This window comes from Microtus ochrogaster, linkage group LG4 (assembly GCF_000317375.1).
Source record: "Microtus ochrogaster isolate Prairie Vole_2 linkage group LG4, MicOch1.0, whole genome shotgun sequence".
Lineage (NCBI taxonomy): Eukaryota > Metazoa > Chordata > Mammalia > Rodentia > Cricetidae > Microtus > Microtus ochrogaster.
The window spans coordinates 58,697,105-58,723,678 of NC_022030.1; the positions used below are offsets into that span (position 1 = coordinate 58,697,105).

At 42.5% G+C, this 26,574-nt stretch overlaps 1 protein-coding gene across 1 annotated transcript in view; it reads right to left on the reverse strand.

Annotated features, from left to right (window-relative positions):
* Xrcc5 (X-ray repair cross complementing 5) overlaps positions 1–26,574 on the reverse strand; it is a 101,509-nt gene that overhangs the window by 60,963 nt on the left and 13,972 nt on the right. Inside the window, exons 7-13 of the mRNA XM_005361660.2 lie at positions 21,550–21,664; positions 20,332–20,470; positions 16,444–16,556; positions 10,815–10,877; positions 6,255–6,392; positions 5,294–5,384; positions 2,682–2,815 (exon numbers count right to left, since the gene is read on the reverse strand). Of these exons, the coding sequence (XP_005361717.1) occupies positions 2,682–2,815; positions 5,294–5,384; positions 6,255–6,392; positions 10,815–10,877; positions 16,444–16,556; positions 20,332–20,470; positions 21,550–21,664 (793 nt within the window). The remainder of the gene's footprint in view (positions 1–2,681; positions 2,816–5,293; positions 5,385–6,254; positions 6,393–10,814; positions 10,878–16,443; positions 16,557–20,331; positions 20,471–21,549; positions 21,665–26,574) is intronic.

The window sequence follows — 26,574 nt, forward strand, 5'->3', positions numbered from 1 at the left end:
AGGGGAGCATCTTGTCTCTCTGAGGCGTCTGCCCCCTCGAGGAGAGCTGTCGAGTCTCTGAGCTCACTTCCTCTTCCGCCCAGCATTCTGCTCCTCCCACTTACGTTCTAACCTATCAGGTCAAGCAGCTTCTTTATTAAATCAACCAATGACCTTCCTCCATCACCTGCCCTCCACAATGTGGACAGTCATCTCTACCATGTGCTGCCCCCACCATGGAATGAGCTGCTCCACCTGCCTTCCCAGCTGTAAAAACCCCTGAAACTGAGCCAATGGACACCTTCCCTCCCTTGTTTCTGTGAAGTATTCTGGAGACACAAAAGTGGTTCCTACAAGCTCCTTCCCACAACCTGGGAGGTCCTGTACAACACAGCCCGATTCCGAATCTAGCCCTACCATTTGCCTCCTTAATCACAACCAAGTAAAGACGACCTCTCTGAGTTCACTCGAGCCAAGCTCATTCCTGTCTCTGAGTCCTTAGCTCAATACTCCTCCCGTCTCTTCTACCTGTTCCCTTTTTATCATTCTGGTCTTTGCTCAGATATCACTCTCTCAGAAAGACTTCCCCTGGCATTGTAATGAAGCAGCCTCTCCACTTCTGTGCTATCACCTAATCAAACTCCAACATTTCCCAATTCTGTGGTTTTCAAGCATTTATTTAAAACTGTCCAATTGCTTAGTTCACTTATTTATTATCTAGCCCTTCTCCTTGAAAACAGAGATAGATCCCTTGTTTACTGACAAACTGTAAGCACAGAGAATATGTTCCACATATAATAAGTGTCTAGCAGATACTGACTGAGAACAAGGATGTCAGAAAGGAGCACCGAGAGTAGGGGAGGACCAAGAGCAAGGCAGGCTGTCCGCCGCCCCAGTGAACTGGACACAGGCTGCTTCTACTCGGGCATCTGTGCTGCCTTAGTCTAAGTCAGGCCTCGGCAGCACTTGTATCTGACCAAAACGTCAGTATCTAACACAAAGGTTCTCAGCCTTCCTGATGCTGCAACCCTTTAGTGCAGTTAGTTCCTCATGCTGTGCTGACCCCAACCTTACAATTACTTTCATTGCTATATCACAACTGTAATTCTGCTACTGTTATGAATCTTAATGCAAATATCTGATATGCAGGATATCTAATATGTGACCCCAGTGAAAGGGTCAACACAAAAGAAGGGGTCATGACCCACAGGTTGAGAACAACTGCTCTAACAGTACACAAGGTAGGCAATCAGATGCCATTAAGAAAAAAAATGGAGGGCTGGAGAGATGGCTCAGAGGTTAAGAGCACTGACTGCTCTTCCAGAGGTCCAGAGTTCAATTCCCAGCAACCACATGGTGGCTTGCAGCCATCTGTAATGAGATCTGGTGCCCCCTTCTGGTGTGCAGGTGTACATGGAAAAAATGTTGTATATATAATAAATAAATACATTTTTAAAAAAAAAGAAGAAGAAAAACGGAGTGAGACAGCTCGTCGATGTCTCCCTCCTGTGAAGAAGGCTCTAACCAGCCCATTTCATTTATTACTGTCATGGCTTGGACCCAGGTTTTGCACATGCTGGGCACACGCATGTGTCACTAAGCTGCCCCTGCCCTATTCCCACATGTAAACAGCTTGCATATTAGTAATCTTGAAGGAAAAAGAGCTGAATAGCTTTTGCAATTTCACATTACAAAGTATATTATTTATTCTATTCCATCAACTGTTTCCCTACAACAAAGAAAATGTAATAAAGAAGTTTTCATCCTATGGAAAGAAAAATTCTGGGGTTGATAGTGAGTATCACTTAGGAGTCAGTATCCTGCAAATCCTAGGGACCCCTCAGGAATTCCACACCAATTTCATCTATAAGGTCCATGTGCTCTTCCCTCCAGCATCCCCTTTCAACACACCAACAAGCCTTCCCTGTCCACAGTATGTTCATTTCTTTCAGAGTTCACCTCCTGCTTGGTGTGTTCCTAATACCTGACTCCCTTGAGCTTCATCAGCCTTTTCATGGGTTCTCTGTTCTAGACACTGATCTTTTGTTGGGGGGATTGCTGACAAAACCTCTTCACCCACTCTGTGGCTCTCTTCACTCCATAAACTGTTTCTTTTTGTGTGCAAAGTGTTTTAATTTCGTGAGGTCCCACTGTCAATTGCTGGCCTTATTTCCTGATGACGAGAGTCCTTTTGAGAAAATCCTTGTCCACACCTAGAAGTGGTTTCCCTCCTCCTCCCTGAGTCCCCTCTGGACAAATGGGATTGGCTAAACAAATGGCTCTCCATGCTGTCAGGCTTACAGTACTTACAGCACCAGGCCCTCGGCACATCAGGCTCCTTCTTTCTCTTCTACATCTCTGTTCAATGTTACTACCTCAGGGGGTTTCCATAGGCTGTCCATGCACGTGCTCTCTCCCTCCTATTCCCATACCACTGCTGGCCTATGGCTTTAGAGGCAGGCGGATCTCTGTGAGTTTAAAGCCAGTCTGATCTATGTATTGAGTTCTAGGCCAGCCATCTCAAAAAGAAAAAGAAGGGAAGGAAGGAGGGAGGGAGGGAGGAAGAGAAGAAAAGAAAAGAAAAGAAAAGAAAAGAAAAGAAAAGAAAAGAAAAGAAAAGAAAAGAAAAGAAAAGAAAAGGAAAGGAAAGGAAAGAAAAGAAAAGAAAAGAGAACCAGAACTTCTGACCTCGCCTTTCTCACCTGGAACAGTCTCTGAAATTCGGGATTTGGAATTTTGGAGACTGGAAACAAGTCTTCAACAATGTCTTCTTCCTCACTCTTCCTTACCAAGCTCATAGCGTCAATCAGATCGCCAACAGCATTCAGCTGTGCCTCTTAAAACAGCAAACAGGAAAAAAAAAAGATTATTTCTATTTATTCTCCATCAAATCAAATGCTTTCCACCTCTGAATGCCGCAACACTGGCAGGTCATACAGCACCTCCTCTGCCAACAAGTATCCCCTAGTTATCCAAGTGCTTAACCTGACCTTTGGTTTTCTCATCTGAGAAAAGACCTGGGGGTTGGAGAGGTGGCTCAGAGGTTAAGAGCACAGACGATCTTCCAAAAGACCCAGATATGATTCCCAGCACCCACAATTGGCTGTAATCCTAGTTCTAGTCAATCTAACACCATCTTCTGCCTTCTGTGGGCACTAGGCATGCATGATACACAGACATACATGCAGGCAAAACATCCATACACATAAAATACAAACAAATATCAAAAAAAATATATATAGTATACACCTTTAACCTCAGCACTCGGGAGGCAGAGGCAATTCAAAGTCAGCCTAATCTACATAGCAAAGTTCCAGGCCAGCCAGGGCTACATAGCAAAACCCTGTCTCAAAAAAAAAAAAGGAAGGAAAGAAACAAAACAAATAGCTGTCCTCTTGACTCTTTCCCAGCTCTACCATTCAGTGAGCCTTTGGCAATGGAGTATCAGAAAAATATCTGTCATAAAAAAATAAGTATAATAACTCCTATGGAGATGTGAACAAATACTTAGTATCCTCTGAGATAATATTTCTAACACTTTAAACAACAAACCACTTCCTAATTAAGCGAGGCTTTCTAAAGACCTTGTGTAACTGTCAGCAGGGCCCAGTGGCGTCACAGGACAACACCCCAACCACAACCAGTACACTCATAATCTGTAGGTGTCTACAGACACCTGAGAACATCCACTCAAACTCTTAAGTTCCTTATGTCAGAAACACGGCCATTTCCCTTAGATGTCTTCCTTAATCCCTAGCGAGAGCCTTTCAGTAAAAATCTACCAAGTCAACAGAAATGGCACAGCCCAAAGCTACGTGGACAAGAAGCAAGTCTTCTCTGGAAAGCTGACTGTGCTATCACCTGTATGCCTTGCATGCTGCTGGTTCATGGCGGTTCACAAGGTCATCCAACTAACTACCGTGTGTAACATCAATCACGGGTGGAAAGTAGAAAAGTGAGCACTTTCAAACACTTATGTCTCCATTCTCTACTCCTTAAATGTCACAAGATGAAAGAGCAGACAGACATTTCCGAGGCACTGTCTGCCTGTGTCTGAAACGTCCACAGGCGGTTTCAAGCAATGCCACAACCATCACCATCATGAATGATAAATCAGGCAACTCAGATCTATTTCTTGCACAAGAAAACATTCAGTGAATCCCACCCACTAGCTTTTGCTAGATCTCTCTGGTATTATAAACCCCTTCCTAAAGATCAATTTGGGAAAGGTGCCAATAACTTTAAGAAAAATCACCGAGTCACAGGAAATAGGTCAGCTGATCAAAAGATGTTCGACTTTTAGATTCGGGACAATTTATAAAATAAGTTCTCAACGAGTTTGGAATGAGGGCTGGGTATAGCACAGTGGCTAGACTGGGTGCCTAGTAAGCATGAGGCCTCAGTTCAGTCCCCAACGCTCCCTTAATTACTTAACTCATAATCAGGAGGCAGAGACGCACTCAACAGCACATGACTTCTCTCATGTTCAGGTCCACAAATGCCTCCACCATGACAGAAAAAGACCTAGCTCTAAAGGAAAGGACACTAGCCCCGGGACCCATTTGATTTCTTGGTATTTTTATAGCACACTGATCCCTAAGAATTCATAGAGAGAATCCCATTTGCAAAGTCCCCTCCCCACTCCTTAACCCTATTGTGACATGGATGATACCGTATGTAACCTAAAGCATCCACCATCGTTTGTTCTATTTCTTCATCTCTCCTAAAACCTCTATCATCATTCATTGCTGTTTATTTTTGGGGGCGGGGAGTGGAGGCGTTGACATTCTGCCCACACACAACTACACAAATTGTGAGCTGCCTGGAAGACAGTGCTGATAACTGTGAATCACTCTGGCACCCCGACATCTACAGCCAGATGTAACTCCTGGAAGCCAGCAACAAGGAACAGTGAGAACTGAACTGTGGCCATGAACGATAAAGGAAGAAGAGAGCAGAGGCAGCACTTTGAATACTGTCACTGTCGTCCCAATGCAGGACACGGACAGACGCAAATTCGCTTCAGCAAGAGCAAACTTTCTGCCCACAACTGGAGAACAGACCTCCAACAAGCTGCTCCTCAGATGTGTGCCGTAAGTCAGAAGGGAGAACCAGACAGTTGGGAAGGTTAGGAGAACCCGCGCCCTATCAGAACACCTGCTGAACCATCTTCATCATTATTGGGAGTGTGTGATTAGAATCCAACTACTTCACCCCATGAAATCCTGGCACCATCAGCAGCTGCAGCCAGGTGATTTCCCAAGAACCAGCGTGTGTGAAGAGCCGTTAGTGAGCTAAATGGAAATAAACTCACCTGTGGGAGTGCACTTCTTATTGTTTCTCAGTGATGAAAACATGTATTGCCGCAAGTCTTCCATGAAAGGCAGCTGCACATAAACTAAACACTAATGAGAAAGGAAGGAGATAAAAAGCAGAAGCCGTCAAATTAATGGAACTATATATAAGTGGTCCCAGGAGCTGTGGAAGAGGCACGGCAGAAATACTTCCAAACTTAGTCTAAATCTGACACATGTAAAATAAAGTATTTGATTCCTACTAGTAACTTCACACTTGCAAACAGTATGACACATACCAGATACAAATGAGATGTCTCAAGGAAGGCTGCTGAAGAACTGCAAAATGCAGGACCAACCAGGAAAAATGGGAAGAGCCTGGACGGCACGACATCTGACTGGGAAGTCAGTATCTCTACCTTCTCTTACAGCCTGGCCACATGGAGTTCTCAGCGGAACTGGGAACGAAGCAATCCTGATCTGTACTTTAAATAGACTGAACTCCACAGGGGTCACAATAAAACCACACCCACAGTCTTTATTCATGATCCTTATGGGCTATGGTCCTTATGGAGGTGATTTCTCTTCCCACACGGCTCTGAAAGGGCCAAAAGGATGAGAACTCAGAGAAAGCTTTGTGTCACCTTTACTGGTTTAATAAAAAGACCCTTAAATACTTTCATGAGTCATGTTGTTTTCTAGCTGAAAAGCTGGCTCATGGACCAGCAAATCCCAACGCTATCTGGGAGTTTGCAAGAAATTTATAAACAGGACCCACACAGACTTACAGAACTAGAATATGTATTTTAACAAGATCCCAAAGCAGTGCTTAGAACAAAGGAACAGAGGGGAAATGAAGAGTAGCCTTGCAGGTGTGAGGCCCTGGGTTGGAAGGGATGGATCCCCAATACTTCAAAAAAGGAATTTCTAAAAACAAAAAGGTGAAAAGGGGGCAGGGGAGGAAAAGGCCTGCAGGTTTACCTCATAGGCATCCTTAATATGAGGAAAAGCTACACCAACTTGAGGATTTGCTCTTTTGTCGTAAGCATATCGAACGATGGCAACCATGTTTAATTCATCCAAAGCATGAATAAGGGAAGAAAGGGTTACAGCCGCCACCTGGAAGAAACACGTGTGTCAGCACAGGTCCAGCATATGAGTGTCCACACAAACGGCAGGGCCTGGACACTCACACAGGGGTCTCTGCTTACTTCTTATTTCAGGCATCTTTTCTAAGTCTCCACAGCTCAGGGGTAGAGCACCGGCTTAGCATGTGCAAAACCCTGGGCTGCATCTACAACACCAACAGGCAAAACCAAACTGTCCGTTTCCACATTCAGGATCCAATAGTATTCTCAGTGTGCCTCTTTACGACTTTACTAACTAGACCCTACAACTTTGACCTCCTTTTCTCTGAGTTTAAGCCCACACTCTATAAATTCAAGACTCAGCCTTCCTAAACAAAATCTGTCTCTCTCCTTGCATGAATTACTACTGTGTCTCTTTTTTTTTTCTCAAAACCTTCTGAATCTGTTTAGAACATGATTATTCTTTGATTCAGCTATGCTTTCTACTTTCTTAATGAAACTACCTTCCAGAGTCCATGATTTCTACCTGCCAAATCTTTGGTTGGTGGACTCACCATAGCTTCCTGCCTGACCCTCTTTCTCCACACTCTGACTGCAGAACTAACAGGGTCCTCTACTCTGTGTGGGCCACTGTTCCACAAGTTGTTTTCTTCTTCCAACTACTTCTTTTTTTAAAAAAATATTTTTTTATTTATTATGTATACAATATTCTGTCTGTGTGTATGCCTGCAGACCAGAAGAGGGCACCAGACCCCATTACAGATGGTTGTGAGCCACCATGTGGTTGCTGGGAATTGAACTCAGGACCTTTGGAAGAGCAGGCAATGCTCTTAACCTCTGAGCCATCTCTCCAGCCCTTCCAACTACTTCTTAAAGTCTACTTTCCACCTTCCTTTCTTCCTCTCGCTCTAAAATTCAACTTACTGATTATTTCATCTAGTCCCATGAGTTGAAGAGTCAAAAATCTTTGAAACTCTTCTAAGAGGGTGGGGAGACAGCTCAATGAGTAAGAGTTCTTGTTCTTATTGATTAAAGATCTAATTCAAATCTCTGGCATCTAAGCTTGAGTCTCTAGCATCCACATAAAAATCTAGGCTGCAAGTGCCTGTAACCCTAGCATGGACACACAGACTCTCCTAGATGCAGCGGTAGACTGCGGCCAGACGCCTCACTTGGTCACACCACTACTACCCTTCCCTCTTGTATCCCTACTTCCCCTAACAGCTCAACCAAACTATGGCCTCAAAGCCCCTGACAATACCTTCCTCATCCCTCAACTCGACTTCTGTGCCATCTCTCAAGCCCATCACTGCCACTCCAGCCCAGAGGAGCCATGTCAGTCCCTTCTACCAACCAGGAACAGTTCTACTCCAGCCTCGTAGAGATGATGAGTAGCAGGGCTGGGTTTTGTGCTTTGTGTCCCCTGGGGCTTCTGCTCATGTAATTTCCTTCTGGTTACAACCCCACCATGTCTCCTAACCCATTTTAGATCTGCCTTGCTCAGTTTCATCTTCCCAGTTCCCAAACACTGCAGTTTTCCTGTACCACAGCTAACCTGCATGCCACCCCTTCATACAAACCTACGGCCTCAAAAGCTTGCTATCAAAATTGTCTACAGATTTCAAGAGATAAATCTCCCTCATTTCAAGGAAGACTTACGCTAACCCTGTTTATCCAAGGCCCTGTCACAGAACTAAGAGGACTCTGACTTCACTGAGCAAATACGTTCTTTATTAGTACAAATGAGACACGTAGCAAACACGATGTGATGTTCTAATACTACGTCCCATAAAAGAGGACCAGAAAAGCAAAGTGTCTGAGGAAGAAACTATTTCTAATTTGTTTGAAATTTGAATTTGTGTGTCTTTGACAAGACCAATCAGGATATTTAATATAAAGGGTGATGGGTTAATAATCTTTTTTGTTTGTTTGTTTTTGTTTTTTGAGACAGGGTTTCTCTGTGAAACAATCCTAACTGTCCTTGAACTCATTTTGTAGACCATGCTGACCTCAAACTAACTGAGATCCGCCTGCCTCTGCTTTCCAAGTGCTAGAATTAAAGGTGTGTACCACCACTGCCCAGCTAAAGATCATCTTCTATATTGTAACAATACTAATCCTGCATTTAACTCAACTGAGTCCCCATTCCTTTTCTTCCTCCTCTCCCCTTTTCTTCCACACACAGTGCAAATCAGCACATAAATGTATACAGTCTACACACACACACACACACACACACACACACACACACACACACACACACAATCATAAGCAAATAGCCAGAGAAAATTTTTAAGGAGTTATTCACAGAATATTTTAATTGAAAACCAGTAATATTCACCTGCTTTAACAACCCTTACAATGACCATCATGGGTGCTAGTGGAGACTTTGCTGGCAAACTTCCAGAGACGGGCATCTGACTACCTCACATAAAGCAACCCACCTGGAGTTAGCAATCTTGGAGCAACCCCCATCTGTTGGCCCCAGTTCACTTCTCTGGTGTGAAGCACAGATTAATGTCTACTCCACATGATCATCCCCAGATTGCATGAAGACGGCTATTAAATCTGTCATCACCCTCCTACTCCCCGTCTACCCACACGAGCCCGCTGCATGCAGCTTTTACTGCAAGTTCTCATACAGCAACACTTTCCCTACTCTCCTACATATCGCATGAGCTCCAGTTAGATAATACCAATTTTTGGCTACCACATCAAAAACTGACAGACACAAAAGAGCCATTAGGAAATGAAGGTATCTTGTTAAAAAACAAAACAAAACAAAAAAAAAAACCTTCAAAGTGACCCTATAATATATAAAAGCCATATCTGTTACAACCCATAAAAATAGAAATCGAAGGACTATGGGAAAAAAGAAACACCCAGGTCACCAATACCTGCCCCAAATTATCTCAAGGAAACAATCAGAGACAGCTTGCCCTACCTTAAGATCTATCTGTACTTAGTAACTGACTGCAGAACGGCCAGCTATAACCTTGCAGCTAGCCTTACCTAGGAACTTCCACAGCACACCAATCAGGGCTTACCCACTCCCCAGAGCACCAATGTGCCAATGGGATATCTTTCATAATAACTGCACAGATTTCCTGATCCTAATAAAACCGCAAACCTTCCTCTGTTCAAGCACACCAGCTACCACGCCCATGTACAGGCATCCTAGTGCAATCCCAGTCCTTATTCCAAACACAAGCTGCTTTATGAGGAACCTGTCCCTACATTTTCACTTGACTTTGACAACAGAAATTAGTCACTTATATGATAAATTTGAATGCAGCTTACATGCCTCAATGCAGCTCTGTCTCACTGCCCTCCTAACAGTTCTCATGAAGTCATCAGAATTTCCTTGGTGGAAAAGGAAAACAAGTGAGGATTAAATGGACAGCTGAAGTTTAAAAAGTCATGGTTTAACAATACACACCAGACCAGACCAGCACAGCCTCTAGGAAGGCTTGATTCAGAAGAAAACCATGAACTAGAATTCTCAAATGGGAAGTCATCTATGTGTTGTTGTAATGAATTCACCCCACCAGTAAAGTGGAAGCCAAGCATCTTCTTTTCCTAATTTTAACTGCTCTCAGACAACAATCACAAGACCACCTACTAGGTGAGCAGCCAGCCACATTCCAGAGGTGGGGAGAAAAGAGGTCACCAATACCCTACTCCCAACGCCAATCAATCTTTTACATTAAATTCATTATTTTCTAGTACACATGCTTTCGGATTTTAGAAGCCTACTTACTCTCTTAAACGCATTTTGTATTGAAATTTTCAGTTAAAATCAACACCAGTGAAATACTGAGTGTTGACTTAATATTTCAGAAAGAAAACAAGGACAAGGTGTGAGTGTAGGACATGAAGGCAAAGTTGTCAGCAGAAAGAGGCCAGCCTGACAGTAGAGACTCTCAGAATATGGGGAAAGAGGAAACCATTCCCAGGTCAGGCCCACTCTCCAGGTCCACACACCAGCACTAAACACTAAACAAGTGTCAACCAGACTCAACCCTCCTGAACACCTGACAGGAAATGCCTACACCTAAGCCAGACTGGTCAAAGGTTACTCTTTGTGAAGACTGTGGCCTCCAGTCTTATGCTCAAGCAAAAACAAACTCATTTATCATTTTTCCATTGTCGGAGTTAAAGGTTGGTGATTTTCCCACCACTGTTGAAAACTGTTCATGTCATTTAAAACAGAAAGGCAGGCCATGTGTGGTGGTGCACACCTTTAATATGAGCATCTGGGAGGCAGAGGTAAGCTGATTTCTGAGTTTGAGGTCAACCTGGTATAAGAGAGTTCTAGGACAGCCAGGACTACACAGAGAAGAAACCTTGCCTCAAAAAAACAGAAATCAAAAAAAGGACCAAAAACAACCCACTTCCCTAAAACAAAAGCTCAATTTTGTAGTACTGTCTCAAAGTTCCACACCCAACTCACCTCATCATCTTTTGCTGCAAAGACCTTTAGAACTTGATATCCCATAAAGAATCTTCTAGGGACCTACAAGAAATGGGGAAAATTAGTTTTGAAGCAGAATGAGAAATATTTACAGCTGTAAGGCCACACATTGCTAAGAATGTCTACTCAAAATGTTCTTATATCAAGAGTGACAAGAAACAATTTGTAAGCTCCTTCAGAAGGAATTCAATGCAATGCTGTATTATAGTCCAATGTTGTATGACGTCCTAAGAACACAGAACTGGGCTTGCTAGTAAGGGTTTCAGAAGAAGCATGCAAACACTGACACCTCAGCCAAGAACTGGAAAGTAGGAACTGACCAAAAGAAAAGTCTAAGGGTTGGAGACAGGGCTCAGCTGCTAAGAGCAGTAGCTGCTCTTACAAAGGGCACCAGGCATGGACATGATGTATACACACATGCAGGAGAACACTCATACACATACACATAAAAATGAATACATCTTGGAAAAGAAAAAGAAAAACAAGGTCTATATACTAGACCCTGGGCAGACATAACAGTGAATAGCAATTCAGAGTGACAGGTGCATAGTACCCGTTCATCAGCACTGCTTTTAGAGTGCAGTGGCCACACGATGCAAGGGAAAATTAGAGATTAGCAAAGACTGTCTCATACAGCCCCTTAGGAATAAATTCCTCAGGAGCAGTGGCGAGCACCTGATGAACTGCAGAGACCAAAGCAGGGAACCATTCTCAGCAGGTTGGAGGCAGGGAAATCAGGTAAACAAAACATACTGCCGGTCCTTGTCCCCTCCCGAAATGCAGTAAGACAGACTCTACAAATACCCAACTAGAAAATGAATCTTAAAGTTCCTTAAATCACAATCCCTACACCCATCTACCAAGAACAAGCACTCACCATCCGCGTAACCGGAGCCTGGGGCTTATTTGGAAGAAAATGTGAGCTGTACTTGGCAGTGTTTCTTATCCGTGTTTTCCTGCACTCTTTCCTCTGAAGCTGAGAAACTAGGAGCACTTTCCTGTAACTGCAGCTCACGAACACTCAGCCACAGAGGTGTGAGGTCCCCGTAATTCAAATACCCCGCACTTCTGCTTCCATCTCCCAGCAGAAAGCCACTGTTCTAAGGCACACCAGAGTAGCCCCACAGTTCCATACGGCATATTCACAGAGATTTACTTACCCTGTGAGAATGTATAATAGTCCTATTATATTTTTTTGATTTATTCAAAAAATAGCTAATGAGGGTGTTGGAGAGATGGCTCAGCAGTTAAGTGCACACACTGCTCTTGCAAAGTCCCTAGGTTTGGTTCCCAGCACTCACGTCAGGTGACTCACAACCACCTGTAAAGCTCCAGAGGATCCATGACCTCTGGGCTCCTCAGGCACCTGCAATCATATGCATACACCTACACATAGGTGCACACATAAACACGTAATTAAAAATAAAAACAGATCTTTTTAAATTTACTTATATGTTATGTGCACTGGTGTTTTGCCTGCATGTATATCATTGTGAGGGTGCCAGGTGCTCTGGAACTGGAGTTACAGATATGTGTGAGCTGCCACATGGGAATTGAACCCAGGTCCTCTGGAAGAACAGACATTAACCACTGAGCCATCTTTCCAGCCACATAAAAACAAATCTTGAAGAAATAGTTAGTGCTATCTTTTCCTAGTGCACCTAAATGGATTTTTCAAAGAACAGCAAAGAATTTGGAGGGAAGCCAATAGCTAAATTCTTACAATTATATACCCAGAACACCTGACAACTTGGCAAGAGAACTGAAAAACTGCTTGATACTTTAAAGAAAACAGCACACACACACACACACAGTGTAGCTCAGTGGTGGCGTGCTTAGCTAGCAAACAATCACCATCCACACACACAAATATTTCATACCAATTCATTCCAGAAATGATATTTTATCAACATTCTTGCTGAAGACACTGAGATTTTATTTAAGATAACTGATAATTACTAGTCTGCGCACATCTGTATTTTGTCATATTCCCCACGGAAAATACTATGTTTAACGCCTTTGGTTAAGATAATGCATGAAAGCAAGTATGTACAGCAGGCTACTCAAAACCAAGCTAGTTCATGTGATGAGCTAAATAATAAATAATAGTGTGCCACTTAAATAACAGCACAGACAGGGGCTGCAGAGATAGATCAGCAGTTAAGAGCACTGACTGCTCTTCCAGGGGACCTGGGCTCAATTCCCAGCAACCACATGGCAGTTCAAGACTGTCTGTAACTCCAGTTATAGGGGATACAACACCCTCACACAGACATACATGCAGGCAAAACACCAATGTACATTTAAAAAAATACATAAATAATGGCACAGACTTTGGGGATTCAAAATCCATGTCCACTCCATTTCACTGTAAGATCTTGGGCTAGTTACATAATGAGGCTAATCTTCAATTTCCTAATCTTAAAAAAATACATACTATAGAATATGCCTGAGAGGGTATAGTAATTAAATGAGAATTTTTATCAAATGCTTACATGCTGGAACACCGTAATTATTCACTGAACGGTAGTTATAATGATAATATTTTCATGATACTTGTCTGAGATGGAACTTTAAAACAAAGCTGCAAAGTAGCCTTGCATGACCACTGAGTACAAAGATGAACAGCATGTGTAAGCCTGTCGAGCCTGTGACCGTCTATCTAAGGACACATGTGAGACCCTTCTTTCACTTTGAGGAGCAGAATTCTTCTCTTTGAGATGGACAATCTTTACCAATTTTCCTAAGCCCAGACTTAAATAAAAGTATTTCCTCCTACAAAAGCAAAATCAATAAAGTAAAATTGATTTAGAAGTTAAAAATTGATCCAGAAAGCACTTCAAGTTTTTAAAAGTAAAATTTGAATCTAATATAAATATTTTTAAAAGGAATGTACTTGTTTGATTTTTTTTGTTTTGTTTTGTTTTCTGGCTCTGTTCTCCCTGTTTTGCTTTGTTATTTAGCTAAAATAGGCCCTCACTTCCAGCCTGGCATAAGAGATTTCAGTATTCACAGTATGAATTATACTAAAAGGTGTGGAGTACGGTTTGTCTGTCTATCTAGACACAGGCAGAAAGGGTTGCTTAAATCAGATGTGGTAATGTACATCTTTAATTCCAGCAACTGGAAGCAAAAGAAGAAGATCTCTATGAGCCTGAGGCCAGCCTGGTCTACATAACAAGTTGCGGGCCAGTCAGGAATACATTAGGAACCTGTCTCAAAAAAAGGGAGAGGAGGGCTGAAGAGATGGCTCAGTGGTTAAGAGCACTGACTCCTCTTCCAGAAGAACCAAGTTTAATACCCAACCCCCACGTGGCAACTTACTATCTGTAACTCTAGTTCCGGGGGCCTACCACCCTCTTCTGGCCTCTGCCTGTACTGTGTGCTTATGGTACACAGATATACTCACAGATTACATGCACATTGAAATAAAAAATAAAAATAGATCTTTTTTAAAAAGAGGAGACAATTTCTACAAATTGGTATAAAGGTTAGTTTCACTCAAAATTAATAAGCATTGCCATTAATAATCAGAAATGTTAACTTATATACTTCACAATGTAAATAATTTTACTTTAAAGAAATTTTAGGGGGTCTAAACTTCAAAAAAATAGTTATTTTTACTTAGTACATCTCATTTCAGTACATTCTTAGAGTTGTTTTGGCTTTTCGAGACAGAGTTTCTCTGTGTGACAGCCCTGGATGTCCTGGAACTCGCTCTGTAGACCACCAGGCTGGCCTTGAGCTCACAGGGATGCACGTACTTTTGCCTCCTGGGTGCTGGGATTAGAGACATGCGCCGTCATGACTGACTCATTCTTAGAGATTTTAAGTAAGTTTGCTCACTTTTTGGCTTGTGGAGGTTTGCTTTATTTGCTTTTTAAAGATTGTGTGTGTGTCTGTGTGTATGTATGTGTATGTATGTATGTATGTGTATGTGTGTGTGCATGCGAGTGCGTGCGTGCGTGTGTGTGTGTGTGTGTGTGTGTGAATGTATACCATGTATATGCAGATACTCCTGGACACCAGAAGAAGCTGCCAGATAACCTTGAACGAGAGTAATAGGCAACTGTGAGTCACCTGACATGGTGCTGAGAACCAAATTCTGGTCCTCGAGCAGAGCTGTTCATGTTCTTAAACTCAGCCTTGTCTCCTTGTTTCATGTCTCCTTGTTTCCCTGTCAACCTTGGTTTATGAGTTCTGAAAACACTTGTAAAAATATGGAACTTGGCTGAACTAACCTAACACTAAAAGTGCACAAGGCTTGCGTGCTAGAGCAGCATAAAGAATTTCAAATCCAGATTACTGGATGGCATTCACTTTCATTATAATTCCCACCTGAGTTCTCCAATAAAAATCTCTTTAGCCCTAGGGATTTAGGGAGAAATACACATAAAAAGATAATAGTTTCTGGGCGATGGTGGCTCATACTTTTAACCCAGCACTGGGGAGGCAGAAGCAGGTGGATCTCTGAGTTTGAGGCCAGTCTGGGTCTAGAGAGTGAGTTCCAGAGCTACACAGAAATAGTCTTGAAAATTTTTTTTAAAGATTATATTTATATTTATTACCTATGATTTATCATGTTTCAGTCTACCCCAAGAATAGAGAATCCAGATCTCTAAGAATCTTTGAACAATGCTTCCCAGGAGAGTATGTGGGATCCCATGGTAAGCTGTTGCACTTCCCAGTATGTCTACTTCATGTAAATGCACTTTGGTACCTAAAAACCATATGACTTAAAAATAAGGTACACATCCTAAAACCCTACACCAGAAATTGAGGAGAAAGGTGCCCAACATAAATCAATGATATTCTAGAATGGGAGACAGCGTGGCTAGGAGATCATCTTCCCTTCCAGAGGACCCAAGTTTGACACAGCATCCATGTCAAGGGGTTCACACTGCCTGTAACTCCAGCTCCAGAGGGACCTGACCCCTCTGACCTCCTCGAGCCCCTGCACTCACAAACATAAGCCCACACTCAGCCCCACAGACACACACATAACAAAAAGTGCATTTTTAAAATATATATTAAAAATAAATAAATGATATTCTAAGATTGAGTTAACATTCAAAGCTAGACTCCACATATATACAACAGTTTGAGTAAGTCATACAACTCCAAACAACTGGGGGGTGAGGAAGTTTCTGGGCAACTTAGTGAGTGTGGTCTTCAGGTTTATGCCAAGTTTCTATATCTTGGTTTTTCTTTTCAAATATCAAAGATGATGGGCTGAGGAGACAGTTCAAATAGCAAACACAAAGGGATGAGTTCAGTCCCCCTAACCCACAAGTGCTTGTAATCCCTGCACTGGTGAGGCAAAGAGACAGATCCCTGGGGCTCACTGGCCAGCCAGCCAAGCCAAGTTGACAATTCCAATGACAGTAAAAGGCCCTGTCCCAATGGGCACCTAAGGTGGTCCTCTCACGTGGACATATGCATCTACACGCACACACAAATTAAAAAGTTTTAAATAAAAAACAGTAACATTCATCCCCAAACGACATGTAAGAAGACTGAATGGGAAACAAGTATGAATTGTAAATAAAACAACCAAGCGAAAGCTCAGGCATGCATTTTGTTCACAACTGCAGAGTAATTGCTGTACCTGAGAAGATCTACAAAATCCCAAAACAGAGAAGCACTTCCCCTCCGATTTATATTTCATTTGTTCCTCATCCACTTTAGAAAAAGGAATTATATCGCTTCCGTAGCGGAACCCTGGTGAAGGAGAGCAGAACATCTGTTAGGCATATGGAGCCTGAAACGAGCTCTGTCCACACATCAACAACACACACACTCCAGGGCAGTCTCCTTCTTCTACTGCCCCCATGAGCAAGGGGGAAGCAGAGGCAGAAGCAAACCACATACACCGTACACAGATAACTAAAATCTAATTACAATTTTAAGTAGCGTCTTCTGCAGTCTAGTTACCTTAATGATTACCCAGCCCAGAAGAAAGACTGTAGCAAACACGGCACTCAGAAGACAGTCGTGTTGACTACAGCACAAGGAGGAGCTGTAAACACATTCACAGCTGCAAACATAATCTCAGAAACCTGGGTCCACAGAGAAAATGGCCCATCGGAAATCTTCAGAACAAAATGTCCAAAGCACATGCTGGAGACAGACAAGCCTTCAGCCATCTAGCAGAAGCCCAAACTCTTCATAAAAGCATCCAGTTGACAAGTTCTATACTTGTGTTTCAATTTATTTCATTATTGGAATTTAGTTATATTTATTTTCAAGGTCTTAGATTGGATAAATATGGGCTCATATGCCCCCCCTACAACTAAAAATAAATAAATAAAAAAGGCAAACCCATAACCCTGTGCTATGGCACCTGCTCTCTGGAAGGCTGTGCCCCTAAAGTGCACACACAGCACACAGCATCTCTTCAATGCGACTGCAAGAGGGACCATCAAAGCCCAAGAATCAACAGAGGGAGTCCAGAGGCAGATGCTGTGGTCTGATTATCTATTTGTTCCTGACAGGCTGCTGGGGTCACATTCTTAATTTAAAAAAAAAAAAATCTATTTTCATATAACAAATTCAAAAATTCCAGAACAAAAGTCAACAGGGAAACATGACATGTGGTCAAGTGTGGTATCTAAACCAAACATCTTCCTTTTTCCCCTGTCATCTGTGTGCAGGTAGGGGAAGAGCACGTACACGTATGTGCATGTGTGTACACAGGTGTGCTCACCCGTGAGTGCACACAGAGATCAGCAGCCGACTTCACATGTCTTCCTCTATCGTCCTCTGCTTACTCTTTGAGACAGGATTTCCACCTGAGCCGGTGACTTTGCATTCCAGCAGTTTCGCTAGTCAGCCCCAGATCTTCCCACCTCCACCTCTCTAGCGCCAGGGTTCCAGGTGTGCACTGCCAGGCCTGGCTTTTGTTGCCTTTTGTTGTTTGACAGCATCTCTGACTTTCCTGGAACTCACTCTGTAGACCCAGGTTGGTCTTGAACTCACAGAGAGCTACCTACCTCTGTCAGGCGAGTGCTGGGATTAAAGGCACAGGCCACCAGGCCCGGCCTCACTCCTAGTTTTTGTGGGCGCTGGGGATCCTTGTGCGGCAAGCACTTTATTCACCAACCCATCTCCCGGACCCTAAGCCAAGTATGTCTCTAACTTTCTCTTGTCATCAATCATTGATTTGAGTTAACAGCATCTAAAAAGTGCTTATTATAGCTACCCGTGTTTTCTAGTTCTTCTACTTAACGTGCAGATAACTTTCTACAAGGCAGGGAGTAAAGAACAGACTCTCAACATACAGCCAGGTTCTCTGGCCCACACGTGTCTACTGGTTTCTCTGGGTAAGAAGGGACAACCTACGTATTAGTGAGTAGACTATGGGGGACAGAGGAAAGTGGCAGAAGAGAACAGAGGACCTTCTGTACTCTATGACCAGTGTCTAACGCTTCCCCCTCAATTGCCGCCCCATAAAAAGCTTTTTGTCCCAGATAATCAGAGCTTTCTTGCAACAACTCAAAGAACTGGTTCCCTCATCTCTATCCCTCTTCCTTCTAATCCAGCTGTCACACCTATCTCCCTAATGGGACATTTCCGAACACTGCAGATGTATACAGGTCCCCAAACACCATGTATAAATTCTGGGCTATCTCTCAGTCCCAGAGCTGAACAGTATGGAGGAAGGCAGACAGACCTAGAGGAACAGCTCTAGCTGTAGTTCTGGGCCTGTGCACTGCTAGCTGGGTGGCTTTATGTATGCTAACGAGTATCTTTCAGTTTTGGTCCTTCTGATGGCCAAGCATCTATTTGATAGAATTTGGAATCACCATGGAAACAAAGCTCTGGATCTATCTGTGAGGAAGTTCCTACAGTGGGTTAGCTGAGGTAGGAAGACCCACCCTGAGTCTGGGCGGGGTCCAGAACTGAACAAAAAGGAGAAAAAGAGCTGAGCACCAACCAGCTCCCTGAGTGCAGATGCAACAAGAGCCAGTGGCCTTGCATTCCTGCCCCTGTCCCTCCCCTGCCCAGAGTGTCCCCTCAAACCAGGAACAAAAAGAAAGGAAAAAAAAAACTTTCTTGTCTTAAACTGCTTTGTCAAATATTCTGTCACAGCAATAACAAAGTAACTACGAGAGCTGTGTAAAACAGGAATGACAAGAGTGTCTGCTTCACTATTTTGTGACAATTAAGAGAGAAAATTTTTTTTTTTTTTTGGTTTTTCGAGACAGGGTTTCTCTGTGGTTTTGGAGCCTGTCCTGGAACTAGCTCTTTTTTTTTTTTTTAATATTTATTTATTTATTATGTACACACTATTCTGTTTGAATATATGTCTGTAGGCCAGAAGAGGACACCAGCCCTCATTACAGATGGTTGTGAGCCACCATGTGGTCGCTGGGAATCGAACTCGGGTCCTTTGGAAGAGCAGGCAGTGCTCTTAACCACTGAGCCATCTCTCCAGCCCTGGAACTAGCTCTTGTAGACCAGACTGGTCTCAAACTCACAGAGATCCGCCTGCCTCTGCCTCCCGAGTGCTGGGATTAAAGGCGTGCGCCACCATCGCCCGGCCAAGAGAGAAAATATAAGCTGCCACTTAAGATACGGCCCTCTGAGCCCGGTCTGTGCCTAATTTACGCTTCTTCTCCACACCACGAGCCTGTCCTCAAGCCAGAATAAAAGGATCAGCTAAAGATGAGGCTGTGATTCCAGCTCAACTACAATTCTAAGATCCACTATGCTATGCTGCTAAATTCAAACCTGTGACAGAAATCGTAAAGTATTAATTGCATTCTGTATATAATTCCGTCTACTACCAGCTTCAAACCATCCGACTCCCTCAAGCACCGAAACATATGCAGCACGATATAGTGCCATACGCGACACTTTCTTCCAGGACTGGGAAATTACAACTATACTAAGTAGCGTACAACCAGGTAATAAGTTGATCTAAGCACCCAGGCTACCATCTTAATCATATTTGGCATATGAGGATTTGAGCTCTTGAATATTCAGATATTCTCAGCTGGCTTCCAAGTCCTCTGGATAAAGATGTCATCTAAACATATTATTTAAGGCAAATGAGTGGAGTGTATTTAGCACAACTTTAAAGAGCCTAGTGTGTATAAGCCATGACAACAATCAAAAGTAATATTTTTCCACTAAATGAGCACATCTGGTGGTAGGATATAAACCTGGAACTGGCACTTAAAGGAATAAGGGGAAAGCTGCCTCGGTCCCTTTAGATAAGCATCCTCCCAGCCGGTGAACCTGCACGTTAAAATAAAGCCAAGTCCTAAGTCCTGTCACTTGACACACTTAAATTCGGAAGGATCAAATACACAACCCTTTCGTAGGAGCCATTTTGCCCAAGTTCCCCCTGACCTACAGGACCCAGTGTCTCACTGTTGTTCAGCTGCATCTCTGCGACTCTAAGAGACGTCTGCAGCTTAACAGCCTAAACTGCCTCCCACCCTTGAAGACAATCTTCCTTGGGCAAAAGAGCGGATGCTTATTAACATACCTTGAATAGTGTCCTCTTTGGAAACTTCGGTTTCGTCATCGTCATTTAAGCAATAAACAGTTTCTTTCCGTACATCTTCCTTCTTTAGGGTTCTTGCATCCACAACTGTCCAGCTCTTTTTAACCTTCTCCTGTACGATCTATTTCCAAATGATAGTGGAAGGAGACATCAGGTGAGACAGCCCAGTGACTGCAGGATGGGAATCTAACGTACTCTGAACACTCACTCCAGCTGCGCAGCACTGAGCCTCGCCTTTCCTAGTACGTAAATGTTAGCTTACTTCAAAAGGGACTACCTTATAACTGTCTCTATGTCCCCTTTTCTCCTCTACTGACTTCTAAATGCACATATATATTCTATAGAAAACCCTCAAATTGCCAAGTTAAGAGGGGCCATACATTTTCCCATAGTCAGAAAGAAAGGGAGAAGTCAAACCAGGAGACTGAGAAATTGAGAGAATATACACTCATCCACAATCTCACTCTTCCAGCCTTGACAGAAACCAAAACAACTCAAAATTACCTCCATGGTTCTCAGGATGTGTTTGGGAATTAAGCTCTTAAACATACAAAAAATGCCTGCATATTTGTTTCTAAGATTTAATTCTATTTTTTAGCATGCATTTAAAGAGGGGGAGAAAGCAGAGAAGCTCTTGTTGAAGCACAGATCGGATTTCTCCTCAGACCAGAACTGAGATCATCGCCGAAGGAAATTCACTTTTAAAAGTAAGCTATGACATCGAAAGGCACGTGAGTGATGACCCACACCCTGACACGAACAAGTCAACACTTCTGACATTCTATAGATGCTGCTACTATCAGATGGCTACTAACTGAATTAGGTGTGACCATGTCTCCAAAGCTCTAGAGTATTATCGGCATCCCTGCTGCAATACACAATGACAAGTTAATCCATCATGCTTTCTTTCTCCTAAAAGGAAAAGAGACAAAGGCCTGAGTTCCTGGTTAACAATCAATTATCAACTCAGCAAAAGAGAAAGAGGAGGGAATCAAACCATATTATAAATAATTCTCAAAACTTTTCCTCATATGCCTTTTAGATGAAAAGCTAAACGGAGATGAAATCAAAAGCGAGAAGAGCTACAGAGGCAGTAATTATACACTGAATGGCTCACACATGAATTGTCAGCATCTTACATAAGCACATTTATCCGCCCAGTAACACTGCTTTAAAAATAAATATATATTCACTACCTACCCATTTATAGGCTACAATCTTTATAGAGAAATTGGAGCCGATGGTCAGCTGGCAGGGCCAGGGCATGGAGCGCCTCTCAATCTTCTTAAAGACCGACAGCTGCCGTAGACTCTCACTTAATAAAGGAAAACACATAATGAAAGACCCAATTTCCAACGTTCATTTGGACTAGATGGTTTACTTATTTCACTAGACAGAGAAGTGCACTGCTGTTGACTATAAAGAGAGAAACCTCAGGGGGTGGCAGGAAAATGCCAATCATGGTTGGGAAGGAGCCAGAGGCAGTGAGCTGGCTGGGGGGTGGAGGGCTGGGGGGTGGAGGGTAGTAGAGCTGAAATCACTTGTGTGACAGGAAAAAACCTCCCCTCCCCTCCTCTAGTCATTTCTCTGAGCTCCCCCAGGGATTCCCAATGTCTACTCAGAACCAAGCACACCTTTGAGGATATGACAAAAGCACATTCGCCATGAGTTGAGACACAAGGCAAGGCGCTCACCAGCTCCCAGAAAACAACAGACAAGAGGCTAAGAGCCCCGGCTCTGGGGTAGCATAGGAAGGGCTCCAGGCTAAGCATCACTGCTCACAATTCATTAGTTAATGCCAATTCCCCTAAGTAAAAGACATGTTTTATATGCACACAACAGAGAGAGTTACATAAAGACTACCTAGGGGACGAAGGAATCAGCAGTCTGTTGGTCTTTATGTAAAGTAGACAACTGTACAGTTTTTAATAGTGAGAGGGCGGGAGAAGAAAAATGTGATGTAGAGAGATGCCTCCTTTCAACAAGAGTGAAACTTGCCTGGTTTTATCCGCCTCTAATCAAACACAACAGAAGACTGCAGGAGAGGTGGAATTTGTGGTGTTCACTTAAAGAGAAAAAGGAATGAATGGTAAAATATGTAGGAAGTGTCCAATCCAGCCCTTATGACCGACGTCCATGAAAGAAGAATCTATAAGTGGTGAGAACTACTCTACGTTACCCACCGAGTTAGAGACAGATCTCAACAGACTCCAAACCTCAGAACCACATCACATCGAGCAGAAGCTGTTCTGCCTGAACACTACTTCCGAGGTCCACAGTGCACCAAAGCCAACCTGAACATGTCTGCACCAGACCTAATCTGTCTCGTGAGACATTACTAGTCCATCCAAGACATCATGAAGTATGGATTCAGTACCGGGGATTTTTTTTTAATTTTTTTATATAAAAATAATTTCCTATAGCCTTATTCTTTCCAATTAAAACTTTTGCCTCAAAGTTCACTCTCTAGTCTTGGTTTTTATTTCTAGAATCACCAGGACAAAGACCAAATATGTGGAATATCAGAGAAACTCAATTTGAAAATCCACTTAATCATAATTAAAATAGAATAGTCACTGTATTTGAATGGCAAAGTTCTATCTACACACAAGACCCAGAACGCAAGTGTTTAAAGCACTAAGACATGCACAGCCAATAAGTTATCTGCTTGCTGGGGAAGGGAAGATACCTTAGAAAATAGTTTATACTGGCTCATAACAGGGTAGCTTAAGGCATGTATTCCCACAGTTCAGAGAAAAACAACACATCTGCCCACAGGGTGACAAGCATGTATACTATGTCACAGCATCTCATTTTATAGGGCTCCTCACTAATTCCTTTGGTGAGCCCTTGGGAAATTACAATTCCATTCCCATTTACCAATAATTTCAAAGGTTTCCATATTTAGAAAATCACGATGTGTTTCTTGTCAATTACTGATCTCCAGAAATTCTTAAAAATTGTAGCTGAGAATAAAACCACAGATGTCCCATTGCTGACCTACTTCAGTGGAGAACTTTGCTTCCACTTCTGAATTTCATGTACCTACCAATGGATGGAATTAATTCCTAAACAAAGGCAGCACTATCCCTGAGACTCTGGGTCAACACAAGCCTGACTGCTTGGCAAACTACTGTACAGCCACCTTTGGCAAGTTTGACTCCTCACATAGATGACAGAAGATACAACACAAACCTTCCCAGATTCTCTGCTCAAAATCAGTGTGCATCCAACACTAACCAAGAACAAGATGGATAAAAAAGATGATCTCTCCCACAGTATCTATAGACAGACGAAAAAAAATTGTTTCTTTTATTGTTATAAAGGGGTTATTTTATTGTTATATGGTACTTCAGGGATTTCATTCTTTAAAAAAAAAAAAATCACTTGCCTTTCCAACACCAAGGTGAACATTTTCCCCTTCATTACAACATTGCAATAATACTGGCTTTGAATTGTTTACAGTTTGGTTGTTTATTTATGTGAGAGGGGTTTTGTTTTTATTTGTTGTAACAGGACTTTGTCAGATTATTTACTGATTTAAAGCAGCAGGTCCTCGACCTGTGGGTGGAGAAACCTTTGGGATGGAACAACCCTTTCACAGGGTGCACATATCAAATATATTTCCATTATAATGCACAACAGTAGCAAAATTACAGTTATGAAGGAGCAACAAAATAATTTTATGGTTTGGGGTCCCCACAACAATGAGAAACCGTATTAAAGGGTCACAGCAGTAGAAAGGTTGAGAATCTAGCATAAAGTTAGAGGGGAAAAAGAAGAAGCCTCAAATTAGAAACCATGTTATACCCTCCCTTGATGCTCTCTAAAATTAGTATCAGAAAGTAAAGGAGCACTGACGGTCAGACACGACACCATTTTTCCTAATTACAGCCACTACAGACATCAGCGAGAATAAAAACTATGCAGCTGGGCCACTCCTAGGCATCCGCATCCCACACTGCACAGACATACCTGCACAGCCATGTTTATTTCTGTGGTAGTTACAACAGAAAGGAAAGGAACCAGCCTAGATGTCCATCAGTTTATGAATGGATAATGAAAGTGTGGCACCCATACACAACAGAATTTTAGTAAGCTTTAAAGAACAAGGAAATTATAAAATCTGCAAGAAAGTGGCTAGAATTGAAAAATATATTAAATGAGATAACCCAGGCTCTGAAAGATACATTATACAAATTCTCTCATACACGAACCCTTGCTTCTCCTTTTTATATATGTGCATTTATGTAGAAATGAGTTTACAGGGCCTAGGAAACCAGAAAGGGCCCATGAGAGGATAAAAAAAGAGGCCTAAATTGTGTGTGTGTGTGTGTGTGTGTGCGTGCGTGCATGTGCGTGCGTGCGTGCGCGCACGCGCATGTACAACAGAACACATAATATGGAGGTGGAAGAGGAACACTGGGGTGGAAATGTTTTCATGGAGATGGGTGGCTATGAAATGAGGTAGTAAACCCATACTAAAGATGCATTAGGAGGCTGGAGAGATGCCTCAGGGATTAAGAGCACTGGCTGCTCTTGCAGAGACCCTGGTTCAATTCACACACCCACATGGTGGCTCACTACTGTTTGTAACTCTAGTTCCAGGGGATCTAATGCCTTCTTCTAACTTCTGTGGACAACGGATATGCATGTGGACCCATACATACATGCAGGCAAAACACTCACACAAATAAGGTAAAAAAAAATATTTTTTTTCTAAAAATCTTTCTAAACCATAAGGAAACCTACTGCTCTGTAAGCTAATTAAAAGAACTTTAAAGAGTTTGAGCAGAGAAGTTCAGGTCTCATGTGTGAGTGATAAAACTGTCCCAGAAGTCACATGTTACTAAATGAAAATCCCAGGGGCAGGTCACCTCCCTATCAATTATTGGTAAGGGAAACCCCTGAGGTCCACAAGACAATAGGGCTATTGCCATTACTGTTTGTTGCACAACAGAAGGTACCATGCGCTTTGGTTGTAGAACATAAAGAAAGAAAGCCAGTGCTGAGTGTGAAGCCTGTGCCCTGCTGTCCGCTTGTCGGATGCTGGAAGGACAGTCACCAACAGTCTTACTCAGTCCCCTATGTGGCCACTGTGTACTGTAATACTGACCGGACAGGCTCACTGATATAACAGTGGCATCAGTACTATGGTGACCAACCCCTACATGTTTGAATTTAAATACAGTCCATAGGAGAAAAGCCACGTTTAGTACTGCAAGCCTGGTCAAAAGCCTATGGCTATAGAGGTCATAGGTCCTAGTGAAAAAGCTACTACTGTTTTGCTAAGTGGACATGATGTCCACCTCAAACTGTCTTCTTGTAGAATATTATTTTAAGGTGTATTGCTTTTTTTATGCTGCATTTGTTTAACTCTGTGAAGCTGTGATTCTTTGCCTGTCTAAAACACTAATGAAGAGCTGAGTGGCCAGTAGCAAGGCAGGGGCAAAGATAAGTGGAATTGGCAGGTTGAAGGAGAAATCTGGAAGAGGAGAGGAGCAAGAGAGAAAGAGGAGGACATCACAGCCAGTCATGGAGTAAGAGTGAAAGTAAGATATATAGAAGTAAGAAAAGGAAAAGGCCCAGAGACAAAAGGTAGATGGGTTAATTTAAGTTAGAAAAACTGGCAAGAAACAAGCCAAGTTAAGGCCGGATATTCCTAATTAGGAATAAGCTTCTGTGGGAACTAGACGTTGGGCCCCCAAAAAGCCAAAAAAGTAAAATATCACACTACAATTTGGTGTACCAATGTGGGTCTGTATTTCCATACAGGCCTGAGAAAGCAAAAAATCAAAAACAAAAACAAAAAAAGTATATGGCTCCTTTAAGAGTTTCTGCCTGCTGGTGAGCCCATGAGCAGCCAGTAAGTTAAGTAGGAACAAAAAGCAAAGTAAAAATGTCTGCCATGGAATAAGCATGGGCATTCTAGAGTTCTAGGAAGGTTGCATGCAGTTCCTAGTCACACATGCTTTAGGCTTGGCTTTCACAACCAAACCTGAGAGTGGGCAGAGCCAGTTTATAGAGCACACAGAGAATCAGGTGTAGCTTAGCAGTCTAAAGTTTGCTCGGTTACACAGTAGAGGAGATCCAGACAGAAAAGCCCTAAATAGATTCCAGTGTGTTTTACAATGTGCACAAATTTAAGATGAAAAGATATAGGTAGTTATAGGAAAAACAAATAATTTTTAAAAAATAAACTCTTTAAAAAGAAAGTAAAAAAAA